The 23,581-nt window shown below is 38.2% G+C and overlaps 1 protein-coding gene across 5 annotated transcripts in view; it reads left to right on the top strand.

Moving 5' to 3' along the window:
* The window catches only part of KBTBD2 (kelch repeat and BTB domain containing 2), a 52,528-nt gene extending 34,693 nt beyond the window's left edge, over positions 1–17,835 (top strand). For 3 of the 5 annotated variants that reach the window (XM_047694225.1, XM_047694227.1, XM_047694223.1), the window contains 3 exons: positions 7,894–8,401; positions 11,879–12,044; positions 15,113–17,835. In XM_047694225.1, coding sequence (XP_047550181.1) covers positions 8,232–8,401; positions 11,879–12,044; positions 15,113–16,648 — 1,872 coding nt within the window. In that variant the 5' untranslated portion in view covers positions 7,894–8,231 and the 3' untranslated portion in view covers positions 16,649–17,835. Of the gene's footprint in view, positions 1–1,560; positions 1,671–7,893; positions 8,402–11,878; positions 12,045–15,112 lie in introns of those variants that run through there. The other 2 variants (XM_047694224.1, XM_047694226.1) reach the window with 2 other exon arrangements.
* Positions 17,836–23,581: the final 5,746 nt, after the last annotated feature.

Raw genomic sequence — 23,581 nt, 5'->3', positions numbered from 1 at the left:
GACAGAATACTTTTCCAGACATTCTCAACTGTCAGGGTGGTTTTGATAATTTGAAAGCAAACTTGCTGGCACCAATATTTTGTCCACCTTATGGAGAAACCTATCACTTCATTAATACGAACAGTGTTTTACTTTGTCACTGGTGCTTTCTGTTTGTTTTGTTTTAGTTTGTTTAGTTTGTTTTGTTTTGTTTTTGCACTGGCATCAGCCCTTTGAAGATTAACCTTTGTTGAGCCAGTTTCAAGATTTGTACCATCAAAATACTCCCTAAATCTTTGAATGTCTAAGATCCCTTTCATCCAGGGTAAAAAGAGAACTGTGTTTGAGTGCTGAGACCTTTTAACTGGGACGCCTGGACCCCGTACAGGTGTGGAGATTCAGGAGTTGGGAAAGTGCCACAAAAAGCCTAGCCAGTGAGTGCATTAGTAAGTACAACTGTAGATGTTTATGTAGTAGTGTAATGTGTCAGGCACTGGTCCTAAGATCTTTATGAAATTCATTTAATCAACTCATTGAGAAGAGTTCCATTTTTATCTTCCATTTCACTGATTACCATACTGTGGCACAGAAAGTAACTAATTTACAAAAGGTTACACAACTAGTAAGTTGAAGAATTGGGCTTTCACGACTCCACAGCTCACGCTCTTAATTTTTTGGCAATAACTTGACATTCAGAATGCCTTGGATCCTTCCCAAGAAAAGTTTTCTATCTTCTGTGTTGGCGATTGTGGCATTGAAAGATGCAGCACCATCTCAGTTAATGATGTGCAGTTGGGAAGCACTTTGTCCGGATGATGACCTGCAGTCCGCGGCCCTTCCTCGATGTTACTTCATCCTTTGTAGAATTTCTTTGCAGTCCTTGGCAACCTCCTTCTCCTCTTTTTATTTCATTTAACATACACAGCTCAGTTAATGGCAAATTAATCTCATTTTTACATCCAGCAGTTATTTAATACTTTATTCTTTCCTTGATCTTCCAGGTTTTGCCTGGTTAACATTGGAAAAGCTTGCTTTCCTTCTGTTTGTGTTTCTGTGGCTGCTTAGTGGGAGGGTACTACAAATGACACACCTATGGGATAAAAAACTAGGTATCAAAGTGAAATTAGACACCCCTCACCCCCAATAAAATCCACTGCCATCAACCTCTGAAATCTTTGTGTTTGGAGTTATTTTTTAAAATTTCAACTTTTTCATGCCTTTCTCCAGTTAATCTTGGTTTCTGCTCCTTTAATAACAATTGTTCAGAATCTGTAAAATACATAGCTTATTGTTACTATTCTTTAATTGTGATTAGCAGTATTTACTTTGTGTAGATTTTTTTGTAAATACAGTTTTGGGCATATTTTGACTTTTGAAGCCTGTGGACTTAAGCATCTTTTTTGTAATACTGTTATTTTACAGTCACATTGATTATTATTTTTTTTTAAAGATTTTTTTTTTTATTTATTTATTTGACAGAGAGAGATCACAAGTAGACGGAGAGGCAGGCAGAGAGAGAGAGAGAGGGAAGCAGGCTTCCCGCTGAGCAGAGAGCCCGATGTGGGACTCGATCCCAGGACCCCGAGACCATGACCTGAGCCGAAGGCAGCGGCCCAACCCACTGAGCCACCCAGGCGCCCCTCTACATTGATTATTTGAAGAAAACCTGTTGGAATAAGTTCCCATAAGAGGTGTTTTTCAAATTTTTAAATAGAATTGTGTATGTTAATCTGGATTGTTGACTGATTTAATCCTGATCACCTAATAGCTGTCTTTGTTTTGAAGCTGTTTTATGTGGTAGAATTCACTCAATAGAGAAAAAAAGTATTAGAACCCCAATTTTTTCTTTTTCGTTTTTCTTTCAGTCATGGTTTATAAAATTTCCTACTTCTATAGGTAGCCCTCAGATTTAAAAATAAGGTGGACTTTGTCCTCTAGTGTTTTGCAGGAAGTCAGTGGGTAGAGAATAGAAGAAGGGATCTCGTCCTGTGTGTGGCTTTCTGACTTTATTCAGTGCTGTTATTCTCTGCCATCAACCAGATCAGTAAAAACCATTGAATTGAGCCCGTAACTTAGAAAAAGAAGTTATAATACCCATAATTTTTATATAAAAGTTCATTGCACTTTATTAGATTCTGAATTTCATTATATTATGTTTGTACAACTCCCATTTAATTCTTACTCTGGTCAGCATTTTTCATTGTGGAATATGTTCTGATACTCTAATGACCAGCTTTAAAATACAGGATTTTAAAGCATATCTCTTGACACAAAAATTGTCTCTGACACATCTTGTGGTTCTCAAATGTATGCAGTTATTATTGTAGTTGATAAAATAGAAAATAGGTTGTGTTTCTGATTCTATAAAATTTTTTTCATTGTTCTTTCTTTATTTTTTTCAACAGATTATCTTGTAGAGGAATGTCCTTTATGTTTTTAACCTCAATAAAGGGTACTTACAGTACATAAAAGAGAAAGTGTTTCAGAAATCCACTGAACCTGCAGTAGGTGGAGAAAGCAGTTAGTTGTGTGATTAGGTAACAGTTCTTAAAATATTTTAGGTGAAAGTGGAATATATACAGGTTACATTAAGAATTACATTTAATTTGGGGCGCCTGGGTGGCTCAGTGGGTTGGGCCTCTGCCTTCGGCTTGGGTCGTGATCTCAGGGTCCCGGGATCGAGCCCCACGTTGGACTCTCTGCTCAGTGGGGAGCCTGCTTCTCCCTCTCTCTCTCCCTGCCTCTCTGCCTACTTGTGATTTCTGTCAAATAAATGAAATCTTAAAAAAAAAAGAATTACATTTAATTCAGCTTTTAAGCATTTTAAGGCTTGTGCTTTTCTCCTGTTTTTGTGATCTAAAGGGAAAATACTCTTCTAGGAAAAACAACTTGAGTTATGCATTTTAATCACATACTCTTAATATTTGATCAAGAGGCAGTCTGAAGCAGAGATTGGTACATGTGGTCTGTAGCCTGTTTTTGGAAATAAGTTTTACTGAAACACAGTATGCCCCTTTGTTTACGTACTGTCTTTTGCTGCTTTGGAGCTATACCAACAGAGTTAAGCATTTGGGACAGAGACTTTACAGCTTGCATATTCTTTAGAATATTTTGTCTTTGTGTAAGAGGAGAAAGTAGTATACCCTTTAAAAGTTTATTTTTCTAAATTAGATAATCATTGCATATGTAAATTTAGAAGGCTTAAAAAAGGTCTTTAAGTTTTTCCGCTTTCTGTAGTGTGAACCACTGTTCGTAGTGGAGCCAAGTGCTAGCTACCTCCTTTGCTCATTTTACTTGTATTGCAATTTTTCTTATGATAGAGAATAAAATTTCTTATTCTTGTGTTATCAGAAGTTTGGAAATGAAATTTCAAGACAGCTAGGTTTGCTTATTTTTTAAGATTTTTTTTATTTGTCAGAGAGAGCACAAGCAGGGGGAGCAGCAGGCAGAGGGAGAAGCAGACTCCCGGCTGAACAGGGAGCCTGATGCAGGACTCCATCCCGGGACCTTGGGATCATGACCTGAGCCGAAGGCAGACGCTTAACTGACTGAGCCACCCAGGTGTCCTAAAATCGATAGATTTTAAGAAAAACGTTATTTAGTTTTTTCTTCCTCTATATTTTGCACTTTTTAGTTCTTAAAATTCCTTACTTCCTTAAAAAAAACTTTTCTTTACATGACTTGTTTCACCTATTTGCTGCCGCCTTTTTAGCTTTTGTTTAGAGTAACTAGTTTTAAAACTTTTTAAATGATAATCATGGTTTGGGCTATATTCTGTAGTAAGAATAAATGCATATGGTGTTTTGGGGCTCTGGTGGTTGGCAACTCTCAGTCTGAGTACTTAACAGTACAATGACCAGCACTTAATGAATACTCAGTAAACATTTGTTGAGTTAAACTTAAGCAGCCATTAATTTGTGATAAAAAATTAAATAATTTCTTGATTCCTGGGAATTAGTCTGTGGGTGCTAACTTCTGCAGATAACAGGATGTGTGACTTATTTTGAAGCTAATTTTAGGTATAACAGAATGGTATGTGACATAATACATTTATTAAAAAGGGAAAATTCATAAAATATGTCAAATCACTGATAATATAGTACAGACTATAAAATATTTTTAGGATATTGATTTCAAGTTTTGTTTTTGGGAGAGGAGGAATCTTGTTAGAGTAAATAGTTATGGGCATTTGAGGGTTGTTAGTTGATGATTTTAAACTTTGCACCTTTTCACGTTTTTAGTTAATATATTTTGAAGTCTGTAGTCTCAAAAGTGACAGCTTTATTTTGAATTGTACTAGATACAGATCTGTTTAAATTATTAAACTTAATTACTTGATTTCTAAATTACTTACCTTTTCTGCCTCCTTTATTTTATTTTATTTTATTTTTTTTAAAGATTTTATTTATTTGACAGACCACGAGAGAGGGAACACAAGCAGGGGGACTTGAGAGGGAGAAGCAGGCTTCCCGCTCAGCAGAGAGCCTGAGTGGGGCTCTATCCCAGGACTCTGGGATCATGATCTGAGCCGAAGGCAGCCGCTTAATGACTAAGCCACTCAGGTGCCCCTCTGCCTAATTTAGTATTAAGATATTGTAAATAAAAATTACCTTATCAGGAAGAAAGTGAACCTTAGATTACAAAGTAAGGCCTGGGAAATAAGGGTGCATAAAGCAGTCATAATGAGGATTACATAAAGTTGGCTCACAGTGTAATTTTATAAAAGCAGACTTCACTTGTTTCAGTATGGTTTCCTGAGTATGATTTTTTTTTTTTAAAGATTTTATTTATTTATTTGACAGAGAGATCACAAGCAGTCAGAGAGGCAGGCAGAGAGAGAGGAGGAAGCAGGCTCCCTGCTGAGCAGAGAGCCCGATGTGGGGCTCGATCCCAGGACTCTGAGATCATGACCTGAGCCGAAGGCAGCGGCTTAACCCACTGAGCCACCCAGGCGCCCCCTGAGTATGATTTTAAAAACTCAGATCTAGTAAAACCCAGACATAACAAATGAGCCCTGAAAGAGTCACAGCAAGAAATCAAGTCCCTACAAAAAATCAGGTCATGTTGGGGCACCTGGGTAGCTCAGTGGGTTAAGCCGCTGCCTTCGGCTCAGGTCATGATCTCAGGGTCCTGGGATCCAGTCCCGCATCGGGCTCTCTGCTCAGCAGGGAGCCTGCTCCCTCCTCTCTCTCCGTCTCTCCGCCTGCCTCTCTCTCTACTTGTGATCTCTCTCTGTCAAATAAGTAAATAAAATCTTAAAAAAAAAAAAAATCAGGTCATGTTATGAAGTTAATGACGAGAGGGAGAGGCTGTTCAGCTAATCTGCAAGGAATTCTGGGGTCTAGCAGTGTGATCCAAATCCATCTGGGCCCTGGCTACCAGTTCCTCTCACCTGGGGGTAAATATGGATGAGGACAATTTTGGGTCTTGCAGCTAGGGTTAGGACTTCACAGTTTATCAATGCATGCATTTCTGTAAGATAAATTTCTAGAGGTAGAATTGATAGATTGAGATACTGAACATTTACATTGCCAGATACTCTGCTTTCTGTAGTCATTCACTTGCAGTTCTGAAATTCAGAAAGCTCTTAAAATCAAGTTTGAAGAGGGGCACCTGGGTGGCTCAGTGGGTTAAGCTGCTGCCTTCGGCTCAGGTCATGATCTCAGGATCCTGGGATCGAGCCCCACATCGGGCTCTCTGCTTGGCAAGCAGCCTGCTTCCTCCTCTCTCTCTCTGCCTGTCTCTCTGCCTACTTATGATCTCTCTCTGTCAAATAAATAAATACAAAAATCTAAAAAAAAAAAAAAAATCAAGTTTGAAGAGAAAACTAACAAAACTCAATCTGAAGTAACATGAGGCTGTTTCTAGTATTGTTTTCACACTGTTCGTATTTCACACAGAAAAGATCGTAATATGTTCAGTTATGGAGTGCTGCACCAGATTTCTTGAGAACGTCCTGAAATACATGATATATATACCATATTACCTCTGTAAAACCTGAAAAATTCTAAATTCCAGAACATATCTAGCTCTAAGGGTTTTGAATAAGGGCATGTAGGTATGAATTGGCTTACACTCCTGTGTAAGAATACTCATTGTCCCACACCGTCACTAACACTGGATCTTGCATCATTGATAAGTGAAAATAGCCCATGATTTTAGGTATTATTAGCCTTAGAGGTTGTAGTAGTAGATGAGATTTATAGTGTAACTTCGAGATCTGGAAGAGCAAAGTCATTACCTTAAATGACCCAAAGTCTCACTCTGCCTTTGCACCTGTTTTAGTTACGTTTAGAATTAAGTTGGCTGGAAATTTGACAAGTGTATATCAAGTTAGCAATTCGTGTAATAGTATAGTTTGGCAGGAAGTACAATGTGATCTTTTTGATATATGGGAGATACTTTGTGAGAAAAAGTGTTAGTGGTTCCAATCACGGTAATATTTATAGGTTTCCTGTGAGTAGTACTTGATTTTTTGATTATGGGAACTAAGAGTTATCTAATTAGAGAAGAAGTGATAGTTTTTAGCTATTTATTAATTCTGTATGGGTTTTACCTCTTTTCCTGATTTGTAACTCCTTTGCCATATGTTGTAATTACTGATTTCCAAATAAATTTTATTTCAGCTGGAATTTCTTTTAATGAATGCTTTGCAATATAACATTTTTTCTTCTCAGGTGGTTAGTGAGTTGTTCCAACATTATTTATTGAAATAAGGCAATCTTTCATTTTAAAATGCTAGAGTTTAGTCTGTCTAATTTCTTTTTTTTTTTTTTAAGATTATTTATTTATTTATTTATTTATTTGACAGACAGAGATCACAAGCAGGCAGAGAGGCAGGCAGAGAGAGAGGAGGAAGCAGGCTCCCTGCTGAGCAGAGAGCCCGATGCGGGGCTCGATCCCAGGACCCTGAGATCATGACCCGAGCCGAAGGCAGCGGCCTAACCCACTGAGCCACCCAGGCGCCCCAGTCTGTCTAATTTCTTATATTTACTTGGGCTTATTGTAGATTTGTAATATATATATTTTTTGTAAAATATTTTAATATTTGATAAGAATCATGAGGAAAAACTTGCCCTTCCTTTCCCTCAAATATCTTGGCAAGTTCTGTGCATTCTTTTAGACGAATCTTTTGCAGATAGGATTTAGATTGGATTTGTCTTAAAGTTACACATTTTGGAGAGCGTTCATATTTGTATAATATGGAGTCTTCCATGTAGTAACACATGTCTCTTTATCATGTTTAGTTTAAAAAAGTTTTTTTCCCCAGTAAAATTGTATACTCAAAAAGATTTCTAGGATGGAACCACTGTGCAAAGATATATTGCATATACTTCCCTTACTGGACTGAACTACACATATAAAAAACATAGTGTATACTTTGGAAATAAACTAATGGAATCTATTTACCATATAGTTTAAGTAATTTAAATTAAGTATAAAACCTTTGTAAGTACATTTAGACTATATCCTGAAGATAAGGTTCTCCATGCAAGAGAAAGGGTTGTTGTTGGTTTTTTTGGTGTGTGTGTTTTTTTCCTCATAAATTATGGTCCTGTATTGCCACTAAACAACTACGAGATTTGGCTTTGCTGGTAATTTAAATTCTTTATTTTAAAATAACTTAAAAAATATGTGCTTATTGATGTGCTTCTTATTTTCTGGAATGTTTATATTTTGAAGAAAAGACAAAAAAGTTCATTTAAAACTGTAAATGTTAATTTTCTTCAGTCTTTTTTATTTTAAATCTAATAGACTTTAAAATGGCCCTTTTCTCATGGTTCATTTTTATGGTAGTGTCTGTAGTTGAACTTCAAATAAATACAATTTCTATATAAATCTGCCTTTTAAGCACTGTATCCTAAAAATATACTGGCCTGGATACTCTGACCTTTTTTTTTTTTTTTTTTTTAGTTACTCCAGAGGATTCGCAGAACATAGGATGTTACTGCAAAATCTACCTCGTGTGTTACTCTCTTTAACTCATGAGCTGCACAACAATTGCAAATTTGAGCAAGACGGCTGCAGACCGTGTTGAAGAACTGAAGAACCTAATTAACACAGGATGACCTAGGAGTGATGCTAAGCGTATAACAAGATACTCATTAGTGAATGTGTCAGTCTTGATTCTGAATGCTGCAGATAACAGCAAGCAGAGTTTCTCCTTTTTTTATTTCTGAAGCATTCACTTGACCTTCCATCAGTGACTGACTTTTCCAATCTGTTCCAGGAGATATTAATGGAATACAGTCATGTCCACTCAAGACGAGAGGCAGATCAATACTGAATATGCTGTGTCCTTGTTGGAACAGTTAAAACTGTTTTATGAACAGCAGTTGTTTACTGACATAGTGTTAATTGTTGAGGGCACTGAATTCCCTTGTCATAAGATGGTTCTTGCAACATGTAGCTCTTATTTTAGGTAAGTACTTTAATCTTACTTGGTTTTTAATTTCAAATGCAGAAGTCAGCTTATTTTAATGTTTTAGGAGGAATTCTTTTAAACGTTTTAAGTTGAAAAGATGTCTTAATGTTTTAATACTTAACTTTTCTATCCCAGTGGTGTAGTGCTTGCCAGATCACTTCCTTGCATGGAAAAGACAGGTGAAAGAAGTTTTTACAAAGGTTTAAATGTAAGAAATTTGTTGAAATTAACTCAGGTGAAGTTTTTATTATGGGGAGGCAAAAAGGTTGAAAGAGAAAGAAAAATTGAATAATTTTTATTTACCATTGAGATTTTAAAATACTACGTTTAGAAAAGAGTAGTCATTGTTGACATAAGTAGGCTTGAGAATAACTTTTAAAGGATCAATGTTGCTATTCAGATATGTTAAGGACTTTATTTCCTTAGGAAAAATGTTTTTTTTCATTCTTGGTTATTGTTATCATTTATGATATTGGCCTTACCAGACTCCTTGCCAGATTTAAATAGTTAGTAATTAGTAACATTGTTCTCTGTGCCTTAGAATTTAGAAGCTGATTATTTGTAATAGCAAATAAGTAAAGCATAACTTTACATTTTTATGATCTTCTGAAACTTTTAATCTTTTTAAGGTAGGTTTCTCTTTATTATGCATTTTATGAGAGGAATAGAAGCAAAGGCATAGAAATTCTTTTGTGGTCTGCCCTTAGGTTGAATGTTTTTTAATATCTGAAAGGGACAGCGTGAATAAAGATGAGTTAAATGTGGATCAGTATAATCCTTTCACAGATATTAGTGGCCATAAAGTGGAGATCAGCAGTGAAAGTTAATTTCTGCTGTTCTTTAGTGACAACTGTAGACAGGATTTGATTTTTTAAGGTTAACATACATGAAGGTGTAGAAATGTTGCATTTCTTAATGTAACATATCTCATGATTGCAGAAGCTGAGGCCCAAATGCTAATTACCTTTGCTGTGCCTGCAGTTGTTTCAGGTTAAACTGTGGAGTTTTCATGCAATTTCAGACACTGATTTTCTTAGAAAGCTTAGCATATTTGCAAACAGTGGTTCTAAAACTTGGTTGATCATCAGACTCCTCAAGTGCTTCTACAGAGATTCTTGGATTTCAAACCTAGAAATTCTGATTTAGTGGGTCTGGGTTAAAATTTCAGAATTTTTTATGCTTAAGAGCTTCCTAAATGATTGTGATAGTTTCTTCTTCTTCCTCCAATTTCTAATACTACTTCTTCTTCCTCCAATTTCTAGTACCATCTAACTAAGCCAATAGCTAAGTTAGATGGTCCTAGAAATTGGAGGTTATAGATTAAGTCAATACCTGGGCTTATTAGCTCTCCCCTTTTGAAGATTTTTGAGAGAGAGTGAAAATAAGCACTGGGGCGGGGTGAGGGGAGCAGAGAGAATCTCCGGCAGACTCCCTGCTGAGTGTGGAGCCCAATGCAGGGCTTGATTCCAGGACCATGATCTGAGCCAAAATTAAGAAAGATTCATCAGAGAAGTAAGAAGCAACAGTCCAGTACCATGCTGCTTAGGACAAGAGAGCTGGGGTGTCAGAAAACTGGAATCAAGGGCAACACACACCACAAAAGCAGTTAGGTAGTCACTGGTGTAGCTTAGAATGAGGAATAAGGACAACCTTTTCTCATTCTTTCTCCTTTTTTATCCTCATTGAACTTTACCTCAGGTTGGTCATTGGGATTCTTGGTGCATTTTTGAGTGTTTTAGTCCCCCTCAGATAACTTACTCACCTTTAACACATGTCACTTTGTAAATAAATAATTCATAGCCTGTTGCATTAATGCTTGACCTTCTCCAGAGTTTCAGTAATATTTAAATACTTAACTGATTGTTGATTATTTCCTTACCTTAAAGGTATCCAAAATTTAACTCCCCCTTTTCCCAGGATTAACTTGACCTTGCAATTCCTTGACCTTAAAATTTTTCTCTCAATGACTAGCAGTATTTTTTCAGGCACTTAATTGGAAAATAAACACATAGCTTTATTTCCCTCTCTGTTCATTTCCTCTGTTCAGAAAATCACTGGATCTTGATTCATTGTGATAGCTTTTGTATCCATTTCTGCCACCCTGGGGCAGGTTCTTCTTACTCCTGTTGTAGATTATTGCAGTAGACTCAGTCTGTTTTCCTGTCTCCAGCCTTTGGCCCTTGAGGTCAGTAGAGTAGTCGTCCTTAGAATACATTTTATCCTGCTGATAAATCCAGGCATGAAACCCTTCAGTGTTCTCCAATGTAAGGAAAAGCTCAGACGCCTCCGTCTCTTTATAAAAGCCCTGTGACCTGACTGCCACTCATCTTCCCAGCTTGCTTTCCAGTCTCCTGCATGAGCTCTTACATCCCTGGAAAAAACGGTCATGTTCTGCCGTGATTCACTAGTTTATCCATGTTGATGGCTTTCCTCATCTTGTCGTTGAGGAGCCTAAGCTAGGGCTATTGTGATACCCACTTTTGATCACATACAGATTTTTCTCTTGTATGCATGCAGTAATATTCTTCGCATTGTTCTTTTCATCTCTCACCTGTAGTGGGTATTCTTTTTTTTTTTTTTTTTAAGATTTTATTTATTTGACAGGCAGAGATCACAAGTAGGTGGAGAGGCAGGCAGAGAGAGGAGGAAGCAGGCTCCCTGCTGAGCAGAAAACCCAATGCGGGGCTTGATCCTAGGACCCTGGGATCATGACCTGAGCCGAAGGCAGAGGCTTTAACCCACTGAGCCACCCAGGCGCCCCAGTGGGTGTTCTACTTTTTCCCTACACCACCAGTTGCCTTTTTGGTGTAGTTTCCTGTGTATAATACTTTTAGGAAACTACCATGTATATTTTTAGGGAATCATTTGAATGAATGACATTTTTAACAGCTTTATTGAGTTATAATTTACATATCACAAAACCCACCCATTTTAAATGAATTTTAATATATTTACAGACATGCAGAACCATCTCTATCATCTAATTTGAAACATTTCACTCACCTTTGTGCTCCCTTACAGTCAGCCATCATTCTTACCCACAGTCCTGGATAGCTTCTAATCTCTCTTCTGTCTCTATATTTGTTTTTGGGGGCGCTATTTCATATAAATGGAATCCTACAATATGTGGTCTTTTGTGTTTGGCTTCTTTCTTTGAGCATGTGTTGGAGGTTCATCTATGTTGTAATACGTATCAATACTTAGTTCCTTTTTATTGCTGAATAGTATTCCATTGTATGAATATAAAGAGTAAGTGAATTTTGATGTTTTCACTCAGAATGGCATAACAGAATAGTCTGATACATCTTTGGCACTGAATTATGCTTTTTTTTGCTGTCTCCCTCAACGTTTTCCCTAGAACATGTTCTTCAGCAAATACTCTAAATAAACATCCGTGTTGTCTCGTTTCCTTTTTATGTCTATGTTGGTTTTACCTTAAACCCTTAAGCTTTGTTTTCTCTCTCTCTCTGGTAGGGCCATGTTCATGAGTGGACTCAGTGAAAGCAAACAGACACATGTGCACCTAAGGAATGTGGATGCAGCCACCTTACAGATAATAATCGCTTACGCATACACGGGTAACTTGGCAATAAATGACAGCACTGTAGAACAGCTTTATGAAACCGCTTGCTTCCTGCAGGTAAGTAGGCCTTCCTGTTATATACATAAACTGTAGTTTATGTATTCAAGAGACATTGTTTCATAAGTGTTGTGTTACATTGATATAATTTTCTTACTGCAGATTTTAGAAGGTAGGTTTTCTCTTTTTATTATTTATTTATTTATTTTTAAATGTTTTATTTATTTATTCAACAGAGGAAGATCACAAGTAGGCAGAGAGAGAAGGAAGCAGGCTCCCTGCCGAGCAGAGAGCCCAATGCGGGGCTCGATCCCAGGACCCCCGAGATCATGACCTGAGCCGAAGGCAGAGGCTTAACCCACTGAGCCACCCAGGAGCTCCGGTTTTCTCTTTTTAAAATGTACAAGGGAGGGCGCCTGGCTGGCTCAGTTGGAAACACGGGCAGCTCTTGATGTCAGGGTCCTGGGTTTGGGCCCCATATTGGTGTAAAGATTCCTTAAATAAATAAATTTTAAAATAATGTATAAGGGAAAAACAATAGGATTTGATCAGCCAGTAAATTTCTTTAGTTTTATGATGGGAACTTAATTAAAAGATGGGTGAAAATTTCATACTGGTTTCACATTCTAACATACCTGAGAATATGGGTTTCAAGTAAAAATTTAAAAAAATATATTTTTTTAGGATTTTATTTATTTATTTGACAGAGATCACAAGTAGGCAGAGAGGCAGGCAGAGAGAGAGGAAGGGAAGCAGGCTCCCTGCTGAGCAGAGAGCCCAATGGCTGATGGCTCGATCCCAGGATCCTGAGATCATGACCTGAGCCGAAGGCAGAGGCTTTAACTCACTGAGCCACCCAGGCGCCCCTCAAGTAAAAATAATTTTTAAAAGTACTTACTAAAATGTACTTATTAAATTTAAGCGCTTCAGGGGCTCATTGGGCTCTCTGCTCAGCAGGGAGTCGGCTTCCCTCTCTCTCTCTGCCTGCCTCTCTGCCTACTTGTGATCTCTCTCTCTGTCAAATAAATAAAAAAATTAAAAAAAAAATTATTTATTTGACAGACAGAGATCACAGGCAGGCAGAGAGAGGAAGGGAAGCAGGCTTCCTGCTGAGCAGAGAGCCTGACGTGGGGCTCGATCCCAGGACCCTGAGATCATGACCCGAGCCGAAGGCAGAGGCTTAACCCACTGAGCCACCCAGGCGCCCCAAATATGAAGATTCTTATGGAAATTATCAGACTTTAAGTATTTATAATAGCCATGTGACTATATTTGTACTATTAAGGAGAACTATTTAAAAAAGTGATCATTGATCCATTTACAGATGAACTATTTTACTCTATTTTCCTCTCAACATTTAAAAAACATTTAAGAGGAATATTAAAAAATATATTCTTCATTCCTTTCTCTTGTTTTGAAAGAACAGTTTGTACTTCAGAAACAGTTTCTCTGAGGGGAGAACCTTGACCCTAAAGATTGTATTTGGGGAGAACAGGTCATGATACCCAATAGGTACTTCATAATGTGTGCTGCATTGAGTATGAATGACACTGAATGAAATTCTGGGAACCAGAACTCAGTCCATGTTTTATACAGTGTCCTGCTGTACTTAAAACTCGGGAAATTGAGGTCCATAGTAGCTTCCTGGTGCTTTAGAATTAAAGGCATTCATAACCCAATTCCAGACCTGAAAGGAGCAAATGCGTACAGTCTGCACGGTCTTTCCATAGTTTAAGTTTTCAGTAACCTTTTTTAGAACCAGACGCTGAAATAAGGTATTTTTTAGAGTTGCTAAAAAAAAAAAGTTGAGGAATTTTAGGAAATTTGGGTTCCAGGGTACTTTATTACTGTAAATAGTGACACTGTTCCTTACAACTTTTTTCCTACCATGTTAATGAACTCTATATGCACATAGTTACCAAATGTAACACAGGACTCTCTTGGATTGGGCTGTCCTCTGACAAGAGGCTTTTTGTAACTACCAACATGACTTTCCATATTAACCACAGAGAATGATAATGTTTTTATATGCCCACTACTATTCTAATGTTTTATCTAGGTTAGAGGTTTTGCTTTATCTATAGATATATAGATATCATCTAATCCTTATTATAATCATTGGTAAGGATCTCCCCATTGTATACAGGAGAAAGCTCAGGCTTAGAGGGAGTAAACCTGCCTAATACTGCCTAAGTACTGACCATACAGTCTAAGCACCCTGACTTCTCACTGTAAACTATTTCTAGTTACCTTGCTGTGGTATTTTAAGTAGAGTAGGTAGCACTCCTGTTTCAGCTGAGATCTACTTTTCCTTCTTAAGAAAAAAAAACAAATCTAGGAAACAGAATGGCTAAAGTGGGTTATTTAAATATAATTTATAACAGCATATTAATGTATTTATTCCTTTGGTGACATAATTTTTCTAGGTAAGAAAGGCAAATAAGTACTTAGTCATTGTGCCTGGTTTTCTTGTTCTATGGTACTATCTTGTTCATGTTGAGGAAACCAGATTCTACTCAACAGTAATCATTTATAATAAATGATTATCATTTATCATTATAAATTTATGTACTGTGATTTACATTATTTCCATTTGGTTTTTTTAATTACATATTTTTAAAGCCTAGAAAAGTATAGAACTTATGCATACATTTCCATACTTTTCCTTTAAGACCATTTATTGTTAAGAGCCTATTTTTTTTTTATTTTTTTTAAGATTTTATTTATTTATTTGACAGAGAGAGATCACAAGTAGGCAGAGAGAGAGGAGGAAGCAGGCTCCCTGCTGAGCAGAGAGCCCGATGTGGGGCTCGATCCCAGGACCCTGGGATCATGACCTGAGCCAAAAGCAGAGGCTTTAACCCACTGAGCCAGGCAGGCGCCCCAAGAGCCTATTTTTAATGTTACACTGTTAGCTCCTAAATAGGATACTTAAGTAGGCCACTGGACAAGTAGTAGAAATGCAAAACTATTTTATTATTACTGGAAAGCATTATCTCTTTGCCCAAGCATGCATATCTAAAAATAGAAACTACAGTATAGGAATTTGATTAATAATACTTGGATTTAAAAGAAAACTTGCATTTTACATAAAAGTAAAATTTGTCTTTCTCATCCCCCCATTTTAGGTAGAAGATGTATTACAGCGTTGTCGAGAATACTTAATTAAAAAAATAAATGCAGAGAATTGCGTGCGATTGTTGAGTTTTGCTGATCTGTTCAGTTGTGAGGAATTAAAACAAAGTGCTAAAAGAATGGTAGAGCACAAGTTCACTGCTGTGTATCACCAGGAAGCGTTCATGCAGCTGTCACATGACCTACTGATAGACATCCTCAGTAGTGACAATTTAAATGTTGAAAAGGAGGAGACGGTTCGCGAAGCTGCTATGCTGTGGCTAGAGTACAACACAGAATCACGATCCCAGTATTTGTCTTCAGTTCTTAGCCAAATCAGAATTGATGCACTTTCCGAAGTAACACAGAGAGCTTGGTTTCAAGGCCTGCCGCCCAATGACAAGTCTGTAGTGGTTCAAGGTCTGTATAAGTCTATGCCCAAGTTTTTCAAACCAAGACTTGGAATGACTAAAGAGGAGATGATGATATTCATTGAAGCATCTTCAGAAAATCCTTGTAGTCTTTACTCTTCTGTCTGTTACAGCCCCCAAGCAGAAAAAGTTTACAAGCTGTGTAGCCCACCAGCCGATTTGCATAAGGTTGGGACTGTTGTAACTCCTGATAATGACATCTATATAGCAGGGGGTCAAGTTCCTCTGAAAAACACAAAAACAAATCACAGTAAAACAAGCAAACTTCAGACTGCCTTCAGAACTGTGAATTGCTTTTATTGGTTTGATGCACAGCAAAATACCTGGTTTCCAAAGACCCCGATGCTTTTTGTCCGTATAAAGCCATCTCTGGTTTGCTGTGAAGGCTATATCTATGCAATTGGAGGAGACAGTGTAGGTGGAGAACTCAATCGGAGGACCGTGGAAAGATACGATACTGAGAAGGATGAGTGGACAATGGTAAGCCCTCTGCCTTGTGCGTGGCAGTGGAGTGCGGCAGTTGTGGTTCACGATTGCATTTATGTGATGACACTGAACCTCATGTACTGTTACTTTCCCAGGTCTGATTCATGGGTAGAAATGGCCATGAGACAGACTAGCAGGTCTTTTGCTTCGGCTGCGGCTTTTGGTGATAAAATTTTCTATATTGGAGGGTTGCACATTGCTACCAATTCTGGCATAAGGCTCCCCTCTGGCACTGTAGATGGGTCTTCAGTAACTGTGGAGATTTACGATGTGAACAAAAATGAGTGGAAAATGGCAGCCAACATCCCTGCTAAGAGGTACTCAGACCCCTGTGTTAGAGCTGTTGTGATCTCAAATTCTCTCTGTGTGTTTATGCGAGAAACCCACTTAAACGAGAGAGCTAAGTATGTCACCTACCAGTATGATCTGGAACTTGACCGGTGGTCTCTGCGGCAGCATATATCTGAACGTGTACTGTGGGACTTAGGGAGAGATTTTCGGTGCACTGTGGGGAAACTGTATCCATCCTGCCTTGAAGAATCTCCATGGAAACCACCAACTTACCTTTTTTCACCGGATGGGACCGAGGAGTTTGAACTGGATGGAGAAATGGTTGCACTACCACCTGTATAGCCGGCGAGTTGAGGGAGTGCACGCCTGATGTCTGTGCTTTGTCATTTTCTTTGCTAAACAGGAGAGGCTATGAAAGGACTAAATATGAGTACATAAAAGTCTATCTTTGATAAATTTTATTTTTATGCCCTACTTAATATTTGCATCAGTATAATATATATCCGTGAGTCTTACAGAAAGATATGCTTCCGTAATATGAAATAGATTATCCAATAATTGAGAAACTTCTACGTGTATCATGAGAGCATAAGAATCTGGATTATCTAATAACATTGTTAGCCCTGTGTTATGTACAGTTCAAAAAGTTCACTTATTAAAGTAGTTTCCTGTTCCTAGTGTGGTATATCACAAATTGTGCCGAGGTTATTTTAGTATATGTATTTCATTCCCGTGCTTCTGTTCTGAAGTCCTAGAATACTTTTTTTTTTTCAGTGTAATTAATTCAGCTGCACTTGACACTAGTGTCCATGTTGGTATAGAAATGTCAAAATCCTATACTATAGTTGAGGAAGATCTTCCATTTTATGGTATTGCACAGGGAAAGCTATGACTGCAGGATCAGTCTAACTATACTATTAGGTGCATGTATTCTCTCTCCACTAACTTATACTTGTCTATCTAGAATACAGGTCTTCCAATTAGCTGGTCATTTACCAGGTGTGGACTTAAGTTGCTGGGCTTGCAATAAGAATTGCTAGTCCCTCGTTGTGCGGGTCTGTGTGGAGCTTTAATCAGTAAATGCCTCCACTTTATTACATTAACATTGGCTCATGCATATAACTACCTGCTGCTGTTGTATTTTTCCATCTTAAAGATTTAGAGTGGGTTAACCAGGTCATTACATCCTAATTTAATAACAAGCATTACTGTAGAGTGACTGTGTATAGTTACCCATTAGCTGTCAGGGTGTGCGTGTGGTTTTTTTTTAACCTGTTGTGTGCGTGTGGGGGGGGTAGGAGTAGAAAGGTGAACTGTTCAGGAATTCTCTGCACTAGCCGTGCAGATGAGCAGGTAACTAGTGCTGCTCTGGCATTAATCCCAGGAACCACTAGCAGTAGCGGGGCACCGCCAATCTAACATGAGCACAGGTGCTTCATGACAAACCTTACTAGCATGTTCAACTGCATCATGTTCTGGCACTGTATTTTGAATGACATTAATTTATTAAATAAATTGTATATATTCGATATCTGTTTTTCTTTTGTGATGGGAATGGTATAATGGTGTGCTTTTAGTTTTAATTTTGCTGGGTCAGTTTAGCTTGTTACAGGTGTTTTGTTTTTTTTTTCCCCCCAGAATTTAACATACCCATCCATCCATCTATCCTGCTTTCCTTTATTACTGTCTGATTTGAGCCTCACTGTATCAACATAAACTACACAGAAGAGACCATGCCTTTCAACCCTGGTCGGATTAGGATCCTCTGGAGTACTTTTAAATGCCTGAGCCTCCCCCGACCTGAAAGGGACCACAATTTCTGGTGGGTAGACCCATCAGGTATCTTTCAAAGCACTCAAGATGATTCTTTTGTGCAGTCCCATTGAGAGCCGTTGAGTGAGGCCTTAAATAAGGATTGCAATAAGGATTTCCTTCTGGATGGCCAGTCTTGCTACAGCACATCTCAGTCATGTTCACAAACTGCCTCTCACTGCCTACTGAATAAAGTCCCCAATTCATGAGCACATTTAAGGCTCTCTGTAATTTGAGTTTAAATTATTTTCACAGCCTTATCTTACATTATTTTTCCATAAACCTTAACTCCTAATCAGGCTTTTCCTATACTCTGCTGCCTTTGCCCGTGCTACAGGTCTACTCACAATAGTCTTTTCGTCCCTATTCTGCTTGTAGCTGTCTTTCTGTATTTAAGACCTACTTGGGGGAGTTTTTATATGAATGCTTCCCTGATAATCCACCTCTTACCCTGTGCTGAATAGAGTCCCTTCTCACACATCTTTAGTGCCTTTCACCTTGATGTGTTGATTGTGCCAATCATTCTACTGGCACTCTCTGCTATAAAATGATCCAGGTTTCTGAGAGTATGAATTTTCTTACATACAGCTCCACCCCTACAGTGTAGCATTGTTGGTGATAAAAATGAACAAAAGCTGGTCCTATAACGGCCTTATGTTTGAAATAGTCAAACCCAAAATATACCAATTTTTTTATTCTCATTAGGAGTTCCACTAAAAGTCATCTTTCTTCACTTAGCTCTCCATCCAGCTTAGAGCCGTTCTCTTACTACTTCTGCCACTTTCTTGGCAAGATCCTAGACTCCTTTGTTTTACTGTCATTATTTTATAACTGTGTGGCCAAACCCAAATCTCAGCTGAGTTCCGCTCAGTCTGCCTCTGACTGTGTTGGGCTGCTGAGCATGGCCACAGAAAACCACATAGGGGCACAGGCTGGCGCCACTACAGGATTGGTGGTCCCCATCCTCAAAGGTCCTCAACAGGAGCAAGACACCCATTATTCAAGGCAATGTGAAACCTCCAGTCTTACAAAATCTTCACCTTCCCCCAACTCTACAAGCAGATTAGTTCACAGGAAAAAATGGAAAACCTCCTGAACTGCATCACCTAATCTGTCTGTACCTGCCCCCACTACAAGTTCTTCCTCAGACTCCAAAAGAAAAGAATCCAGGTCTGTACTAGAGACAACATCCTTTCCAAGCTCCTTACAAAGTCTGTCTGTGGCTCCCAAACTGGCTTGTGCACCAGCATCCTGACAGGAACTGAAACACTCCCAGACTCTACCCAAACCTTGATCTTGAACTAATCCTCCCTGAGTCTTACACAGCCATTGCGTTCCTTCACTATCTTCAACTTCTCTAAATGGGTCCTTTCCTTTCTTTAGATAGGACCAAACTTTTTTTTTTAAACATCTTTTCATCCTCAACCCCCTTCTTTCTTTTCCCCTTCAAAAACTAATTCCTTGGGGCACCTGGGTGGCTCAGTGGGTTAAGCCGCTGCCTTCGGCTCAGGTCATGATCTCAGGATCCTGGGATCGAGCCCCGCATCGGGCTCTCTGCTCAGCAGGGAGCCTGCTTCCTCCTCTCTCTGCCTGCCTCTCTGCCTGCTTCTGATCTCTCTCTCTCAGATAAATAAAATTTAAAAAAAAAAAAAACTAATTCCTTGCCGTTACTGTCTTTTGACACTGCATCTCACCATTTACCAGTGAACCCGTGTGAGATTGGTTTCTGCCATTATCACGTCACTGAAACTTTGTAAGTTCAGATTCCACTTTGTTTGCTGACACATACTACTACTTTAAACTGCCGAATACTTCATTTGAAAGACTCTAAACTTGATTCGTGACATTACACCCCTCTGGTTTTTTCCCTTACCTCTGGGGCCTTTGCTCAGATGTGGATTTCACCTCTAAGCAGCTCTTAAATCTTGATCTTATATTCACGTATCTTAATGCTGTTTACTTCAATGACTTAAGTTGATTTTCTCTGGCCTAGATCTTCACCTGAGAGCCACATTTGGAATAGCTTGGTCGCTAAAACAAAGTGCCATTGACTAGGTGACTTATAAAGAACAGGAATTTGTTTCTCACAATTCCGGAAACTGGAAGTCTGAGATCAGGGTGCCAGCATGGCCCGGGTCTGGTGAGACCCTCTTCTGGGCCATAAAGGCTGCCGACTGTTTGTATCCTCACATGGCAGAAAAAGATTGAGCACGCTCTCTGGTCTCTTACAAGAATACTAAAGAGATCATGAAGGTTCCATCCTCATGACCTAATTACTTCCCATGACCTAATTACTTTCCAATACCATCAGGTTGAGATTTAGAGTTTCAGCAAATGAATTTGGGGAATGGGGGGAGGGGACACAGTCCAGAATAAATAATCCAACTTAAATGTCTCAATGTTAGCTCAAATTCAGCATGTCTTAAGATCTTTCCCCATTCCCAGCTCTCATGTGTATGGTTGAGGTTCCCTTAGTAAACAGCACTGTCATCCATCCTCCAGCTTAAGCAGAATCTTGGAAGTTAATTTGGCTTTTCCCTCCCTCTCACCTCTGTATCCTGTGAGTCACAAAGCCTTACAGTTTCCCTTAAAACATCTCTTGAACCTCTCCTCATTTCTAACACATTAATACAGAGGCCCTATCATCTCACCTGGAGAACTTAATTTCCTAAATCTCCTTTAAAAAAACAAACAAACCTGGGGCACCTGGGTGGCTCAGTGGGTTAGGCCTCTGCCTTCAGCTCAGGTCATGATCTCAGGGTCCTGGGATTGAGTCCCACATCAGGCTGTCTGCTTGGTGGGGAGCCTGCTTCACCTCTCTCTTTGCCTCTCTGCCTACTTGTGATCTCTCTCTCTCTCTCTCTCTCTCAAATAAATAAAAATCTTAAAAAAAAAAAAAAAAAAAAAAAACAAACCTGCTTCACCGAGCTCTAATTCACATGCCAAACAATAATTCAGTGGTCTTTATATTCATAGTCATAGTCATGCAGTCACACAATCAAAGAACATCTCATGATCGCAAAAACCCATACTGAACTCTCCATTTCCCCCCCTCAATGATCTCTGCTGCTACTCTTTTTTTGCTCACACTTTCACTACATTGCAATCACCATAATCTTTTTCCAACAATTATGTCATATTTTTGCTTGAAACTTTTATTGTCCTTGGGATGAAGTCCAAGGTCCTTTCTGATTTACAGGGCCTTGAGAATATGATTTCTCCATACTCTTCTGGCCTCCATTTCTTCCTTACAGTTTACAAACTCACTAAATGGAGATTTTTAGTTATTTTAATAGACCGAGTCCTCTTTCACAAATGTTTTTATTTGCCTCACTCTTCCCCTTTGGTTAGATCTAAGGTAACCATATATTCTAATTTATACTTATTTTCCCCTTGACTTTTAAAAATTTTCCTATTTGGGGGCACCTGGGTGGCTCAGTGGGTTAAGCCTCTGCCTTTGGCTCAGGTCATGATCCCAGAGTCCTGGGATTGAGCCCCGTATCAGGCTCTCTGCATAATAGGGAGCCTTCTGCCTCCTCTCTCTCTGCCTGCCTCTCTGCCTAGTTGTGATCTCTATCTCTCTCTCTCTGTCAAATAAATAAATAACATCTTAAAAAAAATAAAAAAAAATTAAAAATTTTCCTGTTTGGATGATATAATACTATGGTAACCCCTGCCTAAATTCAATTTACATATCAAGTAATCTTCTTTAGGTGACTGGCACATGGTAGACACAAAATAAAATCTATACAAAAGAGTGCATAGGCACAAAGCGAATTTGAATTCAGGCCACTATTTTGGAATTGTAGTAATTGGTATTAGAGTATTTCTGACACTATGGAGAAAGGATTTAACAAATAAATTAACATCAAATGAGCTGGCATTAAAAAAGAAAAAAAGAAAAAAAAAGAAAAAACTTACCAACATAAAGGATTTGACCAAGTAGATTTTATCCCAGGAATGAAAGGTTGATTTAACATCTGAAAATCACATAACATAACCATATTAGCAGAATAAAGGAGAAGAATTATATGATCATCTCAGGAGACATACAAATTTGACAAAATCCAATATCCATGTATGATAAGAACTCAGCAAATTAGAGAAGGATATTTGCTCAATCTGATAAAGAACATCTATGAAAAACCCAGAGCTAATACACTTAATGGTGAAAGACTGAAAACTTTTCCCCCTAAGATCAGGAACTAGACAAGGATGCCTGCTTTTATAACTTCTATGTGGAATTGTACTAGCCAAGGCAACAAGGGAAGAAATGGAAAAGGCAAACAGCTTAGAACTGAGAACAATAACAACTAGAATAAAAGCAAGTATCCTTAAGTAAGGATACAAGATCAATACATAAAAACAAAAATCAGCTGTATTTATGTATTATCAACCATAAAAATTCATTAATGATGACATAACAAAATTAAGAACAAATTTAACAGAAGATGTGTAAGACATTGATAACTACACAACATTGCTGAGCTTGACGAAGAGCTAAAGAAATAGAGCATGTTCATGGACTGAAAGAATCAATATTGTTAAGATGGCAATTCTCTTTGAACTGATCTACAGATTCAATGTAATCCCTATCAAAATGCCAGTACACTTTTTTAATTTTTGATTTTAAAATTTTTCCAGAAAAGCAAGGGAACTACAATAGCCAAAACTATTTTTACAAAAAGAACAAAGTTTGAACACCTACACAGAAAATTTCAGGTGTGCCTGGCTGGCTCAGTTGACAGGGAATGTGAATATTGATCTCAAAATTGTAGGTTTGAGCCCCACATTGGGTTTAGAGATTAGTTAAAAATAAAATCTTTAAAAAAATTCAAAATTTTACTATAATGAAGACAGTGTGGTACTGGCATGAGGACACAGAATATAACAGAACCCAGAAATATATTTTCATGTGTTTATGGTCCATTTTTTTTTTTAAAGATAGTATTTATTAGAGAGTGAAAGAGAGAACACGAACAGGGGAGGCTCAATCCTAGGACCCTGAAATCATGACCTGAGCCAAAGTGCAGATGCTTAACTGACAGCCACCCAGGTGTCCCTATGGTCAATTTTTTTACCAAAGTGCCAGGATAATTCAACAGGGAAAGACAGTCTTTTTAAAAAATGGTGCCTAAGCAATTTTTTTCCCTTTACATTTTTATATATAGGAACATTCGCAGACTTAACAGAACATGGATGAGTTCCTCTAGGTCATATTGTGACACCTGCTGGTATATAAGAATACTTCAAGTTGTTAGTATTTCTAATACCTTTAGAGAGCTTTTATTTATGTATTTTAAAGATTTTGAGAGAGCGCGCGCATGCATGCATGAGTGGGGTTAATGGGCAGGCAGAGGAAGAGGGAGAAGCGAGCTCCCTGATGAACAGGGAGCCTGATGTGGGCCTCAATCTTAGGACCCTGGGATCAATACCTGTGCCAAAGGCAGATATTTAACCAAC

This window comes from Lutra lutra, chromosome 11, assembly GCF_902655055.1.
Source record: "Lutra lutra chromosome 11, mLutLut1.2, whole genome shotgun sequence".
Taxonomy (NCBI): Eukaryota; Metazoa; Chordata; class Mammalia; order Carnivora; family Mustelidae; genus Lutra; species Lutra lutra.
This window is presented reverse-complemented; position numbering and strand designations above follow the sequence as displayed.